Here is an 18651-nt window from a genome sequence, read left to right on the forward strand (position 1 = left end):
AGTAAACGTCATAATTTCATATACGTTTGAGGTTTAAAATAACACTTGCATTATCTAGGTCTGTCTCTAACATATTTGTGTATTTACTTATTGTGAAAAATAATGAGTCCGATACAAATAAAGCTGGGGACACACTTATCCTACGTAAGCTCTGTCAAAGCTAATTCAAATAAAACAAATATATTCTAAAATGCAGTTTTAACTTCGAAGAAAGCAAATCTAGTCATAAGAATTAATTATCTTTCTTGCTCCTTTAATTTAGGGTAATCTTACAATGCAGGCAACACTAGGTTTGACACAAGTTTGACACAAACGTTCAAATACTATACATTTATTAATTTTGAAATGTGATATTTTTTTTAAAACTTCTACGAATTAATAACGTATATATAGATACTAAACAGTACAAAAACAATATATTGTTTCAAGGGACATTGTTAGATTTGGCTCGTTAGGACCTACTGAAACGTTTTATTTAGACATTTTGTCCATAGTCTAACAAATGATATCTGTACTGAACGAGCTTTTATCTCAAGTCGCTTGAGCTTGATCTGCATTTGGTTTGGTTTGCATCCTTATATCTCCCGATATCCTACTCTGCGTTGCCGGCTGTTTATTGTCTCATCTAGCGGAAACGGAACGGGATAGTTTGCCGTTGCTACGTGGCCTGCATTGACGTGGCGATTTCAGTTTACAGGCAAGTGTTCTGGAGCATTTTAACTAAAAAGCAGTATCAATCATAATTTAGCAAATTTGTAGTAAGTGTGGGTGAAAAAGTCTAAGAAGTAAATAATTATTAGATTGTGGCCATTCTTTTCGATTTTGTTATTCATTAATATTCAGAAATTATAACTAAATTATTTATTTTGCTTTAATGTGCATTTATAAAGTACCACCTTCAGTACACACCTGACTTAGTAATGGTTTTACACTAGAACAAACAATTTTGGTGATTGATACATTGAATATTAGCATAAAGTGGAAAAGAAGTGGTTTTTATTACAATCAAACAATTATAGTACTGAAAATAAAGATTTGTTAGCTGGGGTTTTAGAGATAGAGATCTTTATTTGCATCTAAGTACAGTTACATTACTGTTAACATTTTCTAACATAAAGCTACTATATTTTTGTTTTTTATGATTTCATGCTTTTTAAAGTTCATTATGCAAAAATAAATTGAGAAGCCGGTTCTGGTAGTACCAGAGTAGTAGTTATCAATAACAGACGAGGTATCTTAAAATTCCAGTTAAAATGTTGACCTCTCTGTTCGTCTTGCTGGCCGTGACGGCTGCATGTGCCGGGGTACCGGAGGACACCAAAAGGATGATGGACCACCTCTCGGATGCGGAGCACTACAAGAATGAGCACCACAATAAGCAGTTTGATCATGAGGCATTCCTTGGAGAGGATCAGGCCAAGACTTTTGATCAGCTGCCTCCGGAAGAGAGCAAAAGGAGACTTGGGTGAGTTTAGTTTTATTTGGCAATTACTTACAAGATTTGTTCAGCTGTTGATAATTTGATAATAATATTGTTTATTCACCCACTTTCAGTAGTCGAATAGAAGTTACTCAAGAGGGATGCCACAAATAGTGGTTTTGACCGAATATCAAATATTTGGCCACACTCTCGGTCAAAGCACCAAATATTTGGTAGAGCAGGTGTACATTTTTCATCACATTTGATATGAAAAATAGTCTCCTACTAAAAACAATATTTGCTGAGAATTAAGTTTTATTGCTCATTAGTATTAGTAGTATATGTAAAGTCGAGTATATTTAGCCTATGATAAAAATAAAATCATTTTCAAGAAAATTCATCATTAATAACAACATCCCAATAATGCATTTATAGTATTTTATGTAACCATTGTATATGTATAACCAGGGTCAAAAAAGGTGAGTGGTGTGTACAATGTGAGTAAGAATGGTAGGCGTGCATAGGTAGGTAATCATTGTAAAGGAGTATGCTAGGAGTATTTTTTGACCTACATATATTTATATACTTTTATATACTTATACTTTTTTTTTTTATATACTTTTTCTACCAGTCAATAAAAAAAGAGTATGTGTGGAAAGTGGAGATACAACCTAATGAATATTCTGTAAGTTGGCAGCAATGCACTTAGTTTGAAACTGTATTCATTTTGATTTATTCATTTTAAAGCCAAAGTGATGTTATTAGGAATCGATTAAAGAAACTTTTCTTCAAACCCTTTTTTTCATGTTGATTTAAAAATAATAGAATATTTATAAGATAAGATAAGAATAGCTTTACTGACCAAAATAATAATTCATTACATATAAAATTTTACTAGAATTTTGCAGAATATTTATATGTATGATATTTTAGTCAAAATGGTTGTAGGCTGATTGTAAAAATATTTAGGCTCCTTAGAATTGTCATGGTGTGTTGATGGATGTTCAAAGAAAACTGCGGTCAGCAGTAAAAGCTCGTCACAAAAATGAAATTTCTGACGGAAACTTTTTAAAGAAAAAATGACAACTTCATTTTATTTTGAATAGCAAAATATAAAACGCTACTGTTAATAAACTTTGGAGAAAAAAATTGTTTTTAATTTAATAGAAATTCTGAAATAACACGCAATTTTTTTTGCTGATTTTTAGATTATTTTAGAATAGTAAATTGATGCGTGTAAACTACTATATTGCAATGTACTTTAAATATTACAAACAAACCGAGATAAATCATTTCTATGGTTTCGGCAGGTAGATTTTTTTAGTAGTAGAAATATAAACCAAATTGAATTAAAAAATATTGTTAAGCAGGATGCTTTTTTTCAACGAATCGAATCGAATGGGAAGATAAACAAGGCATGTCGGCAAATAAGCCAAAAATGAATGTATCAATGACAGATAACAGTCTACTGTTACTGTGGAGTAGAAACAAATATAAAATATGATATGGTTTGCCGTATACTTTATTAGTGCAATTTTTTTTCATAAGTGGGTGAAATACCTATTCAGTATTCTGCCGAATAGCTCGCAATATTCGGCCAAATATCGAATATTCGGGAAAGTGGCCGAATAGGCCAAATAGTTATTGAATATTCATGGCATCTCTTCTCAAGACCTGCCAAAAAATTTACAATGAATTGTTAGAAAAGGACATTAAAGCTTTTTTCACATTTGAGTAATTTACATGTGTTAACAATGTTAATATACTCGTATTATAATATTATAGTTTTTTTATTACTTAATTCCAGCATTTAAAATAAGGTAAGATGACTTGAATATAATCCAAGCTTAACTGTTTATTGTTCTATGTGTTCTAACAAGTGTCTAATTGTGAGTTGGGTTTGCGTTCTTCACAATTCCTTACCATGAGACTATAATACGATTCTATAGTTATACAACGTGTCTCTGATCTCTGGACATTGACCCCGATCCCGAGTAGAGTTCCTTCTCGGGAATGTTGTAATATGGTAAATTATTTAATTATATAAACATAAAAAAAATACAAATAAATCAGTAATAAATGGGAGGATACTTTATTAGCCGTTCGCAATGACGATAAGATTAAAGTGACACTAGTGACATGACATACTCTTTAATCACCGTGTATCTACATACAGGCTGTTCCGAAGTATTAAATCGTAAATCATTAATTTCTCCGTTAATACTGTGGCGTTTGGAATGAGACTTTTTACTTACATAGGTTAGAAATACCCTAATCGACACGTCCTAAAAACTTAAACTTTACAAGCCTCCATTAATTAATTTATGTTTTATCCCTTTCTAACAAATATATGTCAAGATGACAGAATTAGAAAGACAATTAATAGCTAATTGAGGCTTGCAGCGCGTTAAGGAATAACGCCATATGTATTCATTCATATCTATGAATCCACTACCATCTGGTAGGATCAACTAGATGTGCTATACGCGTGCGCCCGTAAGGGACAGAATATACGCAATGCGCCAAAATAAAAACACGTTTTAACAACATACGTACTACGTAATTTGGTCGGGTTATTTGTTGCCCACCATAAGCCATACTAAAATGTACGGTGGGAATAAAAAGAAATAAAACTGTGACAAGGACAAACAATTATAGCGCTTTCTCTGCTACTCCTACTGAAACTTCCATAAAAGCATCTCATTCGGTCATCTGCCGGCTCTACCATTTCATCCCTATACTTATTGTACCTCTATGTATTCATTACATCAAGTTTTTACAAACACCTACATCCAAATCCAATGTTTAACTTGTATTTTGTTTTCATGTATAGGTATTGTTTCTTTGTATTGTATTTTATTTTATTTTGTATTTTCACAATGCCTTGGTTTTGCTTTAATGCTGTGTTGCTTATTTAACTAATAAAATAAAATAAAACAATGGAGCTAAATAGCTCCAGTTGAATAAGGTGTAATGAACTGCTCGACACCAGCGGAGGTGAATCAACTCCTACGTCATTATCTCTACTTAATCTCGTCAGTCGTTAACCTATTGTTCCAATTTAAAAGATAAACGCCAATTTCCTTAGAAGCCCGGCAAAGATACACATGTTTATATTTAAAGGGTGACGTATAAGACCTCCCCCCTCTCTCTCTCTCTCTCTCTCTCTGCAAGGAATGTTTGTCAATCGTAGCTTCCCGCTTGCGGAGATATGCACGTTGATAGATTATCTTTACACTGGATTGTTGAGTAAAATGAACTAATGTTGCTGTAGTTGTAGCTGTTCGTTATTGTAGAATGAATTAGAAAAACTACAGAGCATCGCCATCTCCGTCGCGGTATTTTATGCCGTGTTTTGAGGCTATAATTTATCTGCAGTTCAAAACTGATATTAAATTTGTGCTTTCACATAGTGCAAGTAGTGCAACGTATGAGTACAGGTTGCGTTTGCGTCACAGAACGTTGTCAACGCCATTCACCAACTACATAATTTACATTGCACGAATATCACATAGGCTGCAAGTCTTATCGTGCTTGAAACGGCACAACTTCATTAAAAATCTTGTCGCAAATAACATTACAAAATTTAAAAATACTTACTTGTAAATTTTGTAGGTTGCCGTAGAGCAATAAAAGTCTCCTACCTATGATTGTGGGATAAGTCCGCCTGTTGTTACCTACATATTTTATACCTTTACATACTTTGTACCATTTTTTTTTGTAGTGTGCAATAAAGCATTTTATTATTTATTGTATCTCCTTGGATTTCACGGGCCTATAAATCCCGGTCTTTTGATAGGCTTGCATGGGGATATAGATCCAACACGTAGAGGCCTCTTGGAGAGCTTTAATGTCATGTAGAACGCCTGCTGGAACCCGTTCACGGGCGCAACAATAGACACCAATGAACCGGTCGCAACAGGCATTGGGACTATTGTAGTAAAGTGAACAGTATAACGGTCTATGGATTGAAGTTTGGGAGGACAATGAGACTGGGTTATTGCAAAGACGTCCGGACACCTGCCATAACAATGTTTTCACTAGTTATCGAGGCAGGCGGTGACTCGCCGCCCACTAGATGGGCCCCTGAAAATGCCGTCCTGAAGACGACCAGGAGCAACACCGGTGTGAGCGGCTCAGGGGTGTCGAGAGGTGTACGCCGCTTTCTACCCAGTGGCTGATAACAGCCACTGTGCCAACTCGCGTCTTATGCAAGTTTTCACTTCCACCCCTGAAGCATTTAGCTCTAACGACTCCTCTCTGGACGGCCAATGAAGGCAAGCCAAAGCTGAGAGTCCTGCGGGTCCCCTTGGGGTCCACTCCGACCGACGAAGACACGCCGGAGACGGAGACCCTGACCGACTCTCGGGAGTACTCGGGTCCGTGGGGTCGTTACTCCCCAACAGCTCGCCACAAGCTGCCCTGCGGTTTTATTATTTATTATTATTATTATTGTGCTATTTTATTATTGCTCTTAACGAAATAATAAGTTCTGCTACAACGGTTTTTACTGATAAAAACTTATAGGTACAGATCCCTTCATTCATATAAATGGATTGAATGCTTATTTAATGCTGGATTACTAGTTCGTAGCTAGATTAGTTTAACGTAACTTGTTGTGTCAGTTTTGCATAATTCTATGTAATATTAGGAACAAAGTTATAAAAAAAACCGGCCAAGTGCGAGTCCGTTCCGTACCATTATCTATAAAAACGGTCACCCATCCAAGTACTGACCCCGCCCGACGTTGCTTAACTTCGAGATTGGAAAGAAATATTTATTTTATTCTGTTTTTAGTATTTGTTGTTATAGCAGCAACAGAAATACATAATCTGTAGAAATTTCAACTGGCTAACTATCACGGTTTATAAGATACAGCCTGGTGACAGACGGACGGATGGACGGACGGACAGCGGAGTCTTAGTAATAGGGTCCCGTTTGACCCTTTGGGTACGGAACCCTAAAAACATTTATTTTACTTTTTACATGGTCGAATCTTACATAAAACAAAACATGGGTCTTTTATCTTTCTTATGATATATATCTTTATTAAATATATAAAAGAAGAAACTGACTGACTGACTGACATATTAACGCACAGCCTAAACCGCTGGTTCTAGAGATTCCAAATATGGCACGTAGGTTCTTTAGAAGGTCTAGGGGTGCACTAAGGGATTTTTCAAAATTCAACCCCTAAAGGGGTGAAATGGGGGTCCACGGTTTGTATGGGGAAACAAGATTAGTTAGAATATTATATTCGAAACTTTACAAGAGTATTATATAAATGAGTAAACACGTGTTTCAGGTTTTTTGAGAATTCAACCCCTAAAAGGGGGAAATATGGTGACTAAGTCTAAAAATCAACATGGGTATTATTTCTATGGTTTATCGGGTCGCTGAATACGAAAATAACAACGATTAAAAAAACTAACGAGGTGGACGTGAAATACAAATCCCTTGTTGGGGTGCGATGGGGTTGAAATGACTAAATATCAATATGGGTGTCGTTTTTTGGTTTTTTGGGACGTTATTTACGAAAATGGCATTGTGTGATTTAAAATTTTAATATTGTGGACATGAAAAATGTTGAAGTATTTTTGCCAAATTGCAATTCAATCGGTCCAGTAGTTTCGGAGCAAATCGGTTGTTACAGATGGATTGACAGACAGCCACACGTGATCCTATAAGGGTTCTTTTTTAACTTTTGAGGTATGGAACGAGACCCGCGTTATCGTAATATACTACGACAGGACTGTTTGTCCCACGGTCAGTTCTATGTGTCGTGCTCCCGTGTAAGATCACCTCAAAGTTTGGTTCTGTTGCTTACCACTTTCAAACAAGGCTAAAAATGTTGTTCATAAGGAAGTATTTTAACAAGTATTAAGTTGTGGAATACTTCATGCATTTTTCAGAACATGATTCTAAATCTAATAATCGCGGACAAACATCCATACCTACATGCGTTCATACAAACATACGTGTTAAACTGAGAACCTTTTTTTTTGCTTTACTCGGGCGACGCCGCGGGCTAAAGCAAGTATATATATATATATATATATATATATATATGTATATATATATATATATATATATAATTCATGTATATTGGACTGCCAAAATTGCAACTATACATGTTTTATCAAACCTACTCGTTGGATGGCAGTCAAAAATTAGCGTGTTACTGAAAATGAAAAGTACCCTAAGTATGAAAGGTATTAGCTGAACAGAGAACTAAATGCTGGTGATAAAATAACGTTCTTATAAAGTAGGTTCATACAAATAAGTAAACAATTGTGCCTATTTTATCAATGTGTCAACGATTTTTATAATCTTTCACAATCCAGCCGCCTATTCGCGTTTAACGACAATCCCAAAGTAAGCAAGTAGTAAATAAAACCGCGATTTAAATTTAAAGCTAATTATATTAAATTTTGATCAATATAAAACGAGCTTACAAGTCATGTGTAGTTACACATTTTTTAATTAAAAGCTTTGTATGTATTACATTTTATCAGTCAATCAAAACCTTTGTGACAGAACGTATGACCTGACTAAGTATTTACTGAATATTTACACTGGATACATTGGATATTTGGTACAATCTGCTTAAATGGAAAACCTGGTTACCTTATGGACACAAAGTAGCCGGGCCCTTGAGCTTACAATTATCCAGGTTTCATTGTAACATGCCTGCAGGGCAAATAAAAATCAAATCTGAAGTTTTTGTATTTGTTCGTAGTAGTTGAACAATGTTGAAATGCCAATGTTTTATTCCAGATTGATCGTAGACAAAATAGATGTGAACGGTGATGGGTTCGTGACCCTCGTGGAGTTAAAGGACTGGATCCGGTACACGCAGAAGCGGTACATCGAGGAGGACGTGGAACGCCACTGGCGGCAGCACAACCCGCAGGGCGCTGAGACCATTTCTTGGGAGGTATGTTTTAGAATCTAGTGAAAAAAATCAACAAATCGTGAATCGTTAAGAATCATCGGGTACCTAAACTGCGCCGCGGCGCCCTGGTCCTCCGTAGACAGGAAAGAGGGGCTCCGTGAGGCAATACTTATTTCGACCTCTAGGTAGGATCTAGGTATTTCAAATAGCCTAGCTAGGTTTGGGCGTCGAGATAAAATTTTACTTAAATTAGCAAGTGGGCCGTGGACCGATAAAGTTTGCGAACCACTCATTACTAATGGAATTACTTGTGTACTAAGCTGAAATAAGTTTTTGAAAAAAAAATCAAATAATAATAATAATAATAATTCAGCCTATATACGTCCCACTGCTGGGCACAGGCCTCCTCTCATGTGCGAGAGGGCTCGGGCTATAGTCCCCACGCTAGCCCAATGCGGATTGGGGACTTCACATACACCTTTGAATTTCTTCGCAGATGTATAGCAGGTTTCCTCACGATGTTTTCCTTCACCGAAAACTCGTACCAATGAGTTTTTCGGAACTTATGTACGAAATATCATTTGATATTTACCACTAGCTTTTCGGTGAAAAAAAATCAACTCAATCGAAAATCGAAAAGTGGGTCAAATTTAGCTTCCAATATCCCACACTAAGTAACAGGGCAAGTTAAATAAAAGCTTGTGAAATAAGAGCTCAAAGAAGCATACGAGTATTAGTAGTATGCATTCAACAATTGTTTTTTTGCTACAAACACAGTCGCACTGTGCCTTGCTAACAGACATAATAGGCTAGATGACAATTTTTTTATTAATGGTATCAATCGTTCAGGTTCGTTTTTAGAATTAGATGTCGATATGGGACCCATTGTATTAAAGCAATACAAAAGTAAGAAATGATAGTCAAAGTCCGACAGTCGTACTTCACTCGCGAAACGATCCCAACAAAACGATAAGCGAACGTGACATCACGGTCACCAAGAGCCATACTTCAAGATGGAAGTATGAAAAACATTAAAATTGCGATTTTGTCGGTGAAATATTGCGTTTATGTATATATTTGCTTTGAGGTCCTATATTTTTTTATCATTTCCATATATTATTTTAATAACCACATTTTTGCGATAAATTGCTCATTTGTTGCATATTTTACTAGATTTTGTTATAAAATTCAACATGTGTCATCATCCCTATTGTACCGGCCAATCATTGCTCGTGAGAGAACGAAGGTCTCTGTTTCAGCTTGGTAAAAATGCTTTCGTATGTCTGTCCAGATGTTCTCTCCAGGACGTATTTCTCAAAAGATTCACATGAAATTTGGTGTGATGCAAATTTGGCATGAAACTGATTTTGTTCTTGTAAATATTTAAAAACGACGGAGCTATGGGGGTTGGCGAAGTCTAAAATTCACAGAGCTACTAGTCATTGCCGCCTTATATGATAATTACAACCTATGCTTAAAAATTTCAGACGTACCAGAAAAACGTGTACGGGTTCATGGAAGAAATGTCCCCGGCGGAGCTCTCGGTACCGAACAGCGAAGGTTTCACGTACTCCAACCTGCGTAAGCGGGACCGCAGGCGCTGGACCTACGCCGGTGCGTCGACAAATAATCTTAATTTCTTCCAGTAATGTCACTAAATCAGAAAATGTGCTCTTTAATTAATTATGGTCTGTCTTCAGTATGTTTACTGCAAGCCTCCTATTATAGACGAGAGGGATTGCACTGTCCCCCGCGCATACTTAATAGGCCCTACTATTTGAAAATGACACAACACCCGAAACTAATAATTTTTTTTACCAAGATAGTTTTTTTTAATTTCTGGATTCGTTCCGCCGAGTACTTTATTTTTGCAACACATTGCAAAATAAAACCGCTACCACACCACCAATTCTCATGTAGTATACACCGCGGGCCAGGAGCATATATCGTCAGTCATCACCTCCCGGCTGATACGTCCACGAGGGTTCATCATGCAAAGCCGTAAAAAAATCAAGAGCTGTAGATAAGAAAAGGCGGGAAAAAGAAGACATTTTTCGCCAATATCTCAAAATGTATTGGAGAGCGTCGAGTTAGGATTTTGCTTATCTGGTATAATCCAAACCCAAGTTATGAGGGTGCCCTTACGCTTTGCTTGGCTCGTCTTGGCTGTAAATGCGATCTTGCTTATGAGATTTAAATTTTCATCAAAAGATTTTTCAATATTACCATTATATTTATAATTTAGAGATTATGACGGTTAATTTCGGGCCCGTTTCAATTTTATACGCTCCAGTATGTACTGGGCTGAATTACTTAACAAAATCTACGGTCTCCTGTTTTATCTAGTTTTTAACAGGATATGGTAATTTGAGTTTTGTGGGATCATTGCGTACCACGTGCCCTGCCAGCAAAGTTTACACTTTGGCCCGCCGGCCGCCCACAAGGCCTGCCGATAAAGCCAGTTAACACTGATGAAAAATCACAGTGGCCTTTGAACTTTTGTGGACCGCCGGCGTACCATGTGGCCTGCCCGTAAAATATTTCAAAAAATATAGTGGCGTGTCGCACTCGTATGTTTGTGGGCCGCCAGCGGCCCACGTGGCCTGCTGATAAAATTACTCAAAAATCATAGTGGCTTGCTGTACTCGAAAACTTGGGGCCGCCGGCGGCCAACGTGGCGCTGAGAGTGTTAAATAAAAATCTTAGTAAGGTAAGAAATTAAAAAAAATTAAAAGTGTAAGTAAATTGTTGGTATTTTAGACGGGAATACGGACGACGCGCTGAACCGCACGGAGTTTGCGTCGTTCCTGCACCCCGAGGACCACCCCTACATGCGCGACGTCGTCGTGCTGGAGACGCTCGAGGACATCGACAAGAACAAGGTGCATATCGACTATCGGCCTCGACCATGGTATCTTATATACTCTTATATAGTATAGTCGCTACAGCTCAGTGTTGCTCCTAGTGCTCTGTGCCGAGCAAACGATTTAAATAGTCATCCTCAGGTAACCCCTTCTACGGTTTTCGAAAGCTTTTCGTGAGTATAAAACAGTTGGATGACGAGTTTAGGTTTTAACGTTTATGCAATTATTTTGTTTCTACTTAGGACAAGATGGTGGTGGACGGCGGAGGCAGGAGGGTTTTTTTAACGGTCACTGCCACATTCGGGGTTTGAAATCTTTTAGAGATAGGGCGCATCAACTTAGCGAAGGGATTTAGCGTGAAGAGAGAATAGGTCCAAGTATCGGTTAGCTAAAATAGCGTTAATAAACGAGTTTCACTCTTATTTAAACATAAAAAAAAACCTAATGCTTTGTGTGGGGAGATTGAGTGGCGACCAGTTAGAGTGTGAAAACCAAAAGTGTATTGCGCTTTTGATTGAGATGTACAGGCCGTTTCACGAAAGCTGTCACGAATGAAATGAACGAAAATTTCAATGTATCGGTATACAGTCTGAGCCGCCATGTTATTGGTTAAGAGCCCGGTAACGATTTTAGAGCAAAAATGTAAAATTGATAGATTTTGTCGTTGAAATTGTACACCTTTTGTTACGTAACGTCTAAATAACAAGTATTGGTTTCTTTTAGCACGTCTTATCTTGCCTTTTAGTAATGAGGTCGCAAGCGTGCGTCCCCGGTAATATGGGACGAGAAGGGACAGTTTTAAAATTTCATCAAAAGATGATGGTGGTAAATTATACAAAATGATGTATATATAATAAAGTTTCAGCAAATGTAGATTGTTTAAGTATCAAAATTACGTTGAAATTATTCTGATTAGATGTTTTGAAATTTTCAGAGTTGATTTTCAGAGAAATTGACACTACTTCAAATTTAAAATAACAAAAATGTAGTTTATTAAAGTTGAAGTACAGGATATGTGTAATACAAAATTACCATTTTTAGCAGTCCAAACTTAACGAAGTTTACAAATAAGATCGACAAAATCACTGCTTTTCGCGCGTTTACCTAAAAGTCCATCAGAAAAAAAATCATTACTAATTAAGTGAGTCTGTTTTTAAAAAAAAAAATATTATAATGAAAGATAACAAGACGTGCTAATAGAAACCAGTACTTGTTATTTCTAATAGTTAACAAAAGGTGTACAATTTCATCGACTAAATCTATCAATTTGCCATTTATGCGACTAAAATCGATAACGGCCTCTTTATGACATAGCCACTCGTGCCAGCTCTTGTGAATTGACCTGTACAACCAGTCGCTACTTTCAAGCCTTAATTTAGATCTGACTCACTTCCAAGTAATGTAATAGTCATTTATAAATACGGTTGTTAGCTTAAAGTACAGTATTTTGTTTGTTATAGGACGGGAAAGTGTCATTGGAGGAGTACATCGGCGACATGTACCAGGCTGAGGAGGGCGAGGAGGAGGAGCCCGACTGGGTCAAACAGGAGAGGGAGCAGTTCACAGGCTACAGGTCAGTTTGTCACTTCTGTTCTGTGCAGTGCAGAAATGAAAGAACTCCAGTTTAGTGTCTATAATAATACTAAGTTTATAGTTGTTATTAAGTTTATTGTTTCATAATAGTTAAAATAAATTATCATTTGGGTATTTCTATACAGCATTGTATAAAGTTGTAACTTGCATTTATGAATTAATAATATTAATAATAAGCGTGCTTTTTCAGTCGGCTCACAATAGTACATTGTAGGAGAGGACGGAAAACCGCTGAAAGATGGACGAGTGAGTTAGAGGGCCGACACGTTAGTGGAGGAGAATAATACGAGTCCATCTTTAGCGTGTCCGGCCGAGGTATTAAATAGTGCTTTTAACGACGTCTGCGAGGAAATAAGAAACCATGTGCATAACTATAAGTACCTACTTAAATAGAAATTAATATTTATATTGGCGTGAGGACAATTGTTGAAAGAAAGCGATGTATTCTTGCCAGGAACATTTATATTTTCTTCACTAGAAGAACTCATTTTCGTAGCGTAGATACGTTCTTCTTGTATTTTTTAGTCAAACACAATTTACACTATCCAATTTAGTAAGTATTCCTCCTTTTTTTACTTTTTTTTTATCACTTAAGAGGCGTTTTCTGTTGTTTGCTTCAAACAGACTCTAAACTTAGAAGCGTTTTTGCTAAAAAAACAAAAACAGATACAAAAGTAAAAACGCCTTAAGTGTGAATGGAATGGTTTTAACATTTCTTTTTTTAATACAAGTAATTGGTCCTATAAATAACCTAATTATTATTTTTGAAGGAAAATGTTGCCAAAAAAAAACTTTTTCTCATCAATGACAGATGGTGATAACAATGAAACATTGTAGTAGTGGTGGTAGTTATTATATTCTTCAGCGTCGAGCGGGGCGTCGCGGAGAGGTTCACACGTATTTGTAATTTGCAGCGGCGCACATACGTAGATTTCAATTATTTAGGCGGCCAAAAATATTTTTTTCTGGAAAATAGCTATACGTACAATAGGAAATTAAAATAAACTCCTCTTGATCCGAAAAAAATATAATTATTGATTATGCAACATATTTACATCGATAAAATACAAAAAATAAAAATTATTTTTTAAATTACCAACAAAATAAAAACGTCGTATGAATTATTAGTTACAAGCATAAATACTCGTATGGTAAAAATATCATATATATCTATATCTTAAATATATACTTATTACAAATAAAACTACTTAAACACATATTTTACTTTGAGAGAATTCAAAGATTATTGGCTATCTCTAGAAGTATTTGGTTTGGCAGCCATCAACATTTCTATAGTTTCAGGTAGGAATGCTTTGTGACAAGGTTTCTTGATTTGTCTGCTTGAGCTGATCAGGGGGTCTGATGTTAATAAAAGCCGAAGTATCTGTGACATTCATGGATTCTTCTGGTGGATAACATTCTTGTTTCGCCTTTAGCAACAAGTCGTAGCAAGGGAAATGTTTTGGGTTTGTTGCTCTTATTATGTCATATTGCCGTCTTGAAAGATCAGCTTCCACGAACATCTGAAGTGCTTGCAGAGGCGTCAGTGGAGGTAACATGTCGTCGTCGTTATTCACTTTAGAATAGGCAGATCTATATTTGCTGGCTCGTGTCGGCGAATTAGTAATTTCTTTGAGAACTTTTGAAGCATTCCTTTGCCCAGTGTTTTGTAAAACAGATTGTGCGGCATGGATGATGACGTCATGCTTCAAAGTCGCGCGGACTTCTTCCGTTTTTCTTCTTTTGCTTCGCTCACTTAAATCTTCGAAAGATTTTGCTGGCCTACCTTGACGAGAGGCCGATTCTATCGGAATCTCGAAAGTTCCTTCTAAGCAATCTCGGTTGTTTTTTAGGAAAACTTCTTCGTGTTTACTGGCTTTCATCCATCTTTTCATGAATTCGGTCTTGATATAAGAATACCTTTGCTTCAAACACTTTTTAGCATTTTCGGTGTCTCCATAACGTATCAAAAGAAAATCTTCATACGAATCGAGTTTTTCCCTTAAACTTGGTAAATTTTGTCTTTGTACCTGTTGAAACAGGTACTTCCGAGTCACTATTTTAGTACCCGAGGTACCAGATGGACCTAAAACAAAAAATAATTAGATTTAATACAATTTAGCACTAACGTGGTATTTTTCTCAATTTCGACCCCTAAGATTCAAATGCTCTTATTTGGGAAACGCGCGGGTTTCCGCGGCTAATTTTTTACTGGTATGATAGAAAAATAAGTAAAGTATAGAAAAATAAAGAAAACATTGCTCGGACGGACCCTTAAGTTAGTTAAAAGACATATTTAATTGTAAGAAACACAAAAAATCTGACTTATTGATAGAGCTATCTTTGAAAAATTAAAAGTTTATCAAAGGCAGTAGAAACTAAAAAAATTACTATTAAAAAACATAGGTTCTTACCTGAATTACTGCAATCCATCACTGACACTCGAAAATAAGTAGTTAAAAAACAAATATGAATTTTACAAAAGTTGTAAGTTTAGGAGCGCCGAGAACAGACACGTACACGTTAAGCGACTATCGAATTCCGACTACCTGAGGGAAGCTCTTGCGCATCTACGAAGGGTGGGAGGGGGTGCCCATTGTATTCCCGGAACTGTTTACTACCTGAGTAAATGGTTATCTTATCATTAGTTTTTTTTTCGGATAGCGAGTTTTGGCCGCCTAATTAGTTGAAATCTACGTATGTGCGGCGATAAGAGCGTGCAGTCATGTCGTGCAAACAAATAATTATTGAAATACAATATAAACTATCATTTTGGCTATCATCTCACACTTTATACAAAAATAGACTGTATAAATAAATGGAAGGTAAATGAAAGTATTTATTTTCACTTTTAATCCATTGCATCTTAAGGTTTCGTATAAAGTGAGAAATTCTCTAAATCGTCTTCTTTGCTTCATTACAACATTAGGACCTTGTTTTGTAGATAAACAAGACATTTTGAGCCATAAAGTCTCTTCTAAAAAGAAAACAAGAATGTCGTCGTCGTGTGTGACGTCGATGCCATGGTGAATGCCACCGATTCACACGAGCGGTGAGCGTGCACTGAGGCCACTCGCTAAACGCTCTATGTCACGCTCGCGCGCCCCGCTGCATGCTTCGCTCCGAGCGTCCACTCAGGCCTTACATTAAGAGACTTAAAGCTTTTCTAAGAATGACCAGAGGGCCTAGCCAAGTTGCCAATCGGTTGCGCCGTAGCGAACGAAACGATGAATGCCTCTCCATCAGTCTTCCATATTAGTGCGACAGAGAGATTTTTGGCTAGGCGCTCCGGGACCGTGATCTAATAAAAAAGTGAGGCCTGATGCGAGATAGCGCTATCGATCCACGGTGGTAATTGTTTCCAGAGACACCAACAGGGACGGGTACATGGACGCGGCCGAGGTGAAGGAGTGGATCGCGCCGCCCGAGTTCGACCACGCGGAGGCGGAGGCGCGCCACCTGGTGTTCGAGGCGGACGGCGACGCGGACGAGCGCCTCAGCAAGCGCGAGGTGCTCGCGCAGTACGACCTCTTCGTCGGCTCCCAGGCCACCGACTTCGGCGAGGCGCTCGCCCGCCACGACGAGTTCTAGATCTCTTCCTACTCGAACCGAACCAACTGTAAAAACTCTGCCATGTCTCAATTTAGTTCCAAATGATAAGCCCCCCTGTTCATAAAACTATACGAGCCTCGATTAGTTGATTTATGTTTTATGACAAATAAGACAAACAATAGCTAATTGAGGCTTGTAGCGGGTGGATGATTAACGCCATTAAACTGTGACTCTTTTTCATACAAGGTATTCGTATGGTGCCTGTAATACGGCCACTTGGGCACCAAATTTTTTTAAAGAAAACTTAACTTTATTACTTGAGATGTGGCCGTATTGCCGGCAGCATACTATTATGGGATCGGTACCCATTTTCACTATAGCCACGACATCAATTTGGTGTGTGTTTTCACAAATGTGGCATGCTTTCAAAATCGACAGCCTTTGCACCAGGAACGATTTGGAGTGGGGCCCTCCCCTTCTGTTCCAAAAATTTGCTTTAGTATCGTCTGGTAACTGTTTCGTAACTGGCTACAAAATGGTAATCCAAAATGTGACATAACTATGGGACACTGTATTGAAATAGTAAGCCCATTCGTAGTGTAAAATTAAAATATAACAATAGCATATTAAGGGTATATATGCCAGTTTAGTTTATAACAAAAGTTTTCTTTTGTTTGTTCTATAGTTATGTAATTTAACAACAACGCCAAAGTAGTGCCTACGCAAATTCCTGGGATTTCTCAAATACCGGGAATAACAATGCCATGAATGAAGGTTGTTTTCCTTCACAAGGTTTTTTTTGTTATATTGTTACAATCAGAGGCCAGATCGAATAAATAAATTAGGTATTCATCGGCAATAGAAAACTCAAATTTCGTAACCAGCTGCAATACGTTATTTTAAATCCCGTTTTGAAGCTGATTGCCAACCGTGGTTACGAATCGGTAATCAACTGTCAACGATTTGCGTAGATGGCGCCATCATAGTATCATAGTTTTGTTCTATGAGAATTGGCTTAAAGGGCTGGCATCCTGGCCATACAATTCCATCAAAAGAAAATATAAGAATTTGGGAATTGACAGGGCAAGCCATGTTGGCGCCATCTGTAAATAAATAAATATTATTGGGACATTCTTAGACAAATTGACTAAGTCCCACGGTAAGCCAATAATGTTTACTTTGTGGTACTCAGACAACGATATATTTAATATACAAATACTTAAATACATAGAAAACCTAGAACACCCTAACCCCATAGAAAAGTCTCTCTTTGAAGCCTATTGAGACTTTCCGGTTTAGAAGCTGGTTACCAATATTTAGTTACCAAACGGTACCAAAGGTGAATTAAAGATTTAAGTATGTATAACAATGAACTGTTGATAAGACCATGGTTGTTGTAATAAGTGCGAGATTAATCCCTATTGAACTCTACTGTAGCTGCAAAGAGTCACTGTGTATCATGAGTTATACTTTTTTTAGAAATAATGCTGATAAAGGCAGTTAAAAAGGCAACTTAATAGTTTATGCTTAATAGATTAAAATTCTAATCAATTCCGTTTGGCAATCCATCTCATATACAGTACTTAACATGTATTTTTATAATTATGATGACTTTGCCATATTTTCTACTCCACTCTAATATAGATGTAAGTTTAGATTTAGTTCAATACCAAAGTATTGTTATTATTCTAATAGATTTCTATCGATATTCTAATATGATACTGTTGTATTTTATGTAAGTACCTATTGCTGAGTCTGATTATGAAATATTTTTCATTTATCTATAGTATATTTACGTACTTTCCTATTTTGTGATAATGCTAAAATATGCATTTATTGTATTTATTTAAAGCTTTTTGCTAATATATTGTTAAGTTTTGTTAAGTAAATAATAATTTCAGTTCTGTACTTTCAAAAAATAAATACATATCTTTACAAAATTGTTTTCTTTAACCAATTAATAGCGTGTATTACAAGGTAGTTAAGTATTCCATTGTAACCCTTTACCGCATATGCAGCCCTATATGGCAGTTATAATATTCAACTCTATTGACAGCTATTAAAGTTCAAAATTAAAAAAAAATATTAGTATGACATGCGTTAAGGGATTATAAGTAGACCCGTGAGAGTCAGAATGGCGGGTGTACCTAAATAAAAATAAATGAAAAGCATACCATATTTTTGTACCTAATTTGTACTATTTAGTACCTCCGTTAAAAGAAATTGTACCTCACGGTACACAAAGTTATCTTCTACAACAACAAAGTTAAATTCTATAAAAGCCAAATTTTTGTACCTTTTTAGGGTTCCGTAGCCAAATGGCAAAA

General features: G+C 36.6%; 1 protein-coding gene across 3 annotated transcripts; it reads left to right on the forward strand.

Annotated features, from left to right (window-relative positions):
* Positions 1–530: 530 nt before the first annotated feature.
* Positions 531–18264, forward strand: LOC133517103 (calumenin-B). 3 transcript variants are annotated; one of them, XM_061850252.1, is made up of 7 exons: positions 531–758; positions 1249–1465; positions 8198–8357; positions 9803–9929; positions 11076–11197; positions 12640–12752; positions 16138–18264. In XM_061850252.1, the coding sequence occupies exons 2-7, from the start codon at positions 1254–1256 to the stop codon at positions 16361–16363; spliced, it is 960 nt and encodes a 319-aa protein (XP_061706236.1). In that variant the 5' UTR covers positions 531–758; positions 1249–1253; the 3' UTR covers positions 16364–18264. The 3 variants fall into 3 exon arrangements, with proteins under 3 accessions (XP_061706236.1, XP_061706237.1, XP_061706238.1); XM_061850253.1 differs by having other exon boundaries at positions 531–697; XM_061850254.1 differs by having other exon boundaries at positions 740–764.
* The last annotated feature ends 387 nt before the right edge of the window (positions 18265–18651 follow it).

This window comes from Cydia pomonella, chromosome 4 (assembly GCF_033807575.1).
Source record: "Cydia pomonella isolate Wapato2018A chromosome 4, ilCydPomo1, whole genome shotgun sequence".
Classification (NCBI taxonomy): domain Eukaryota; kingdom Metazoa; phylum Arthropoda; class Insecta; order Lepidoptera; family Tortricidae; genus Cydia; species Cydia pomonella.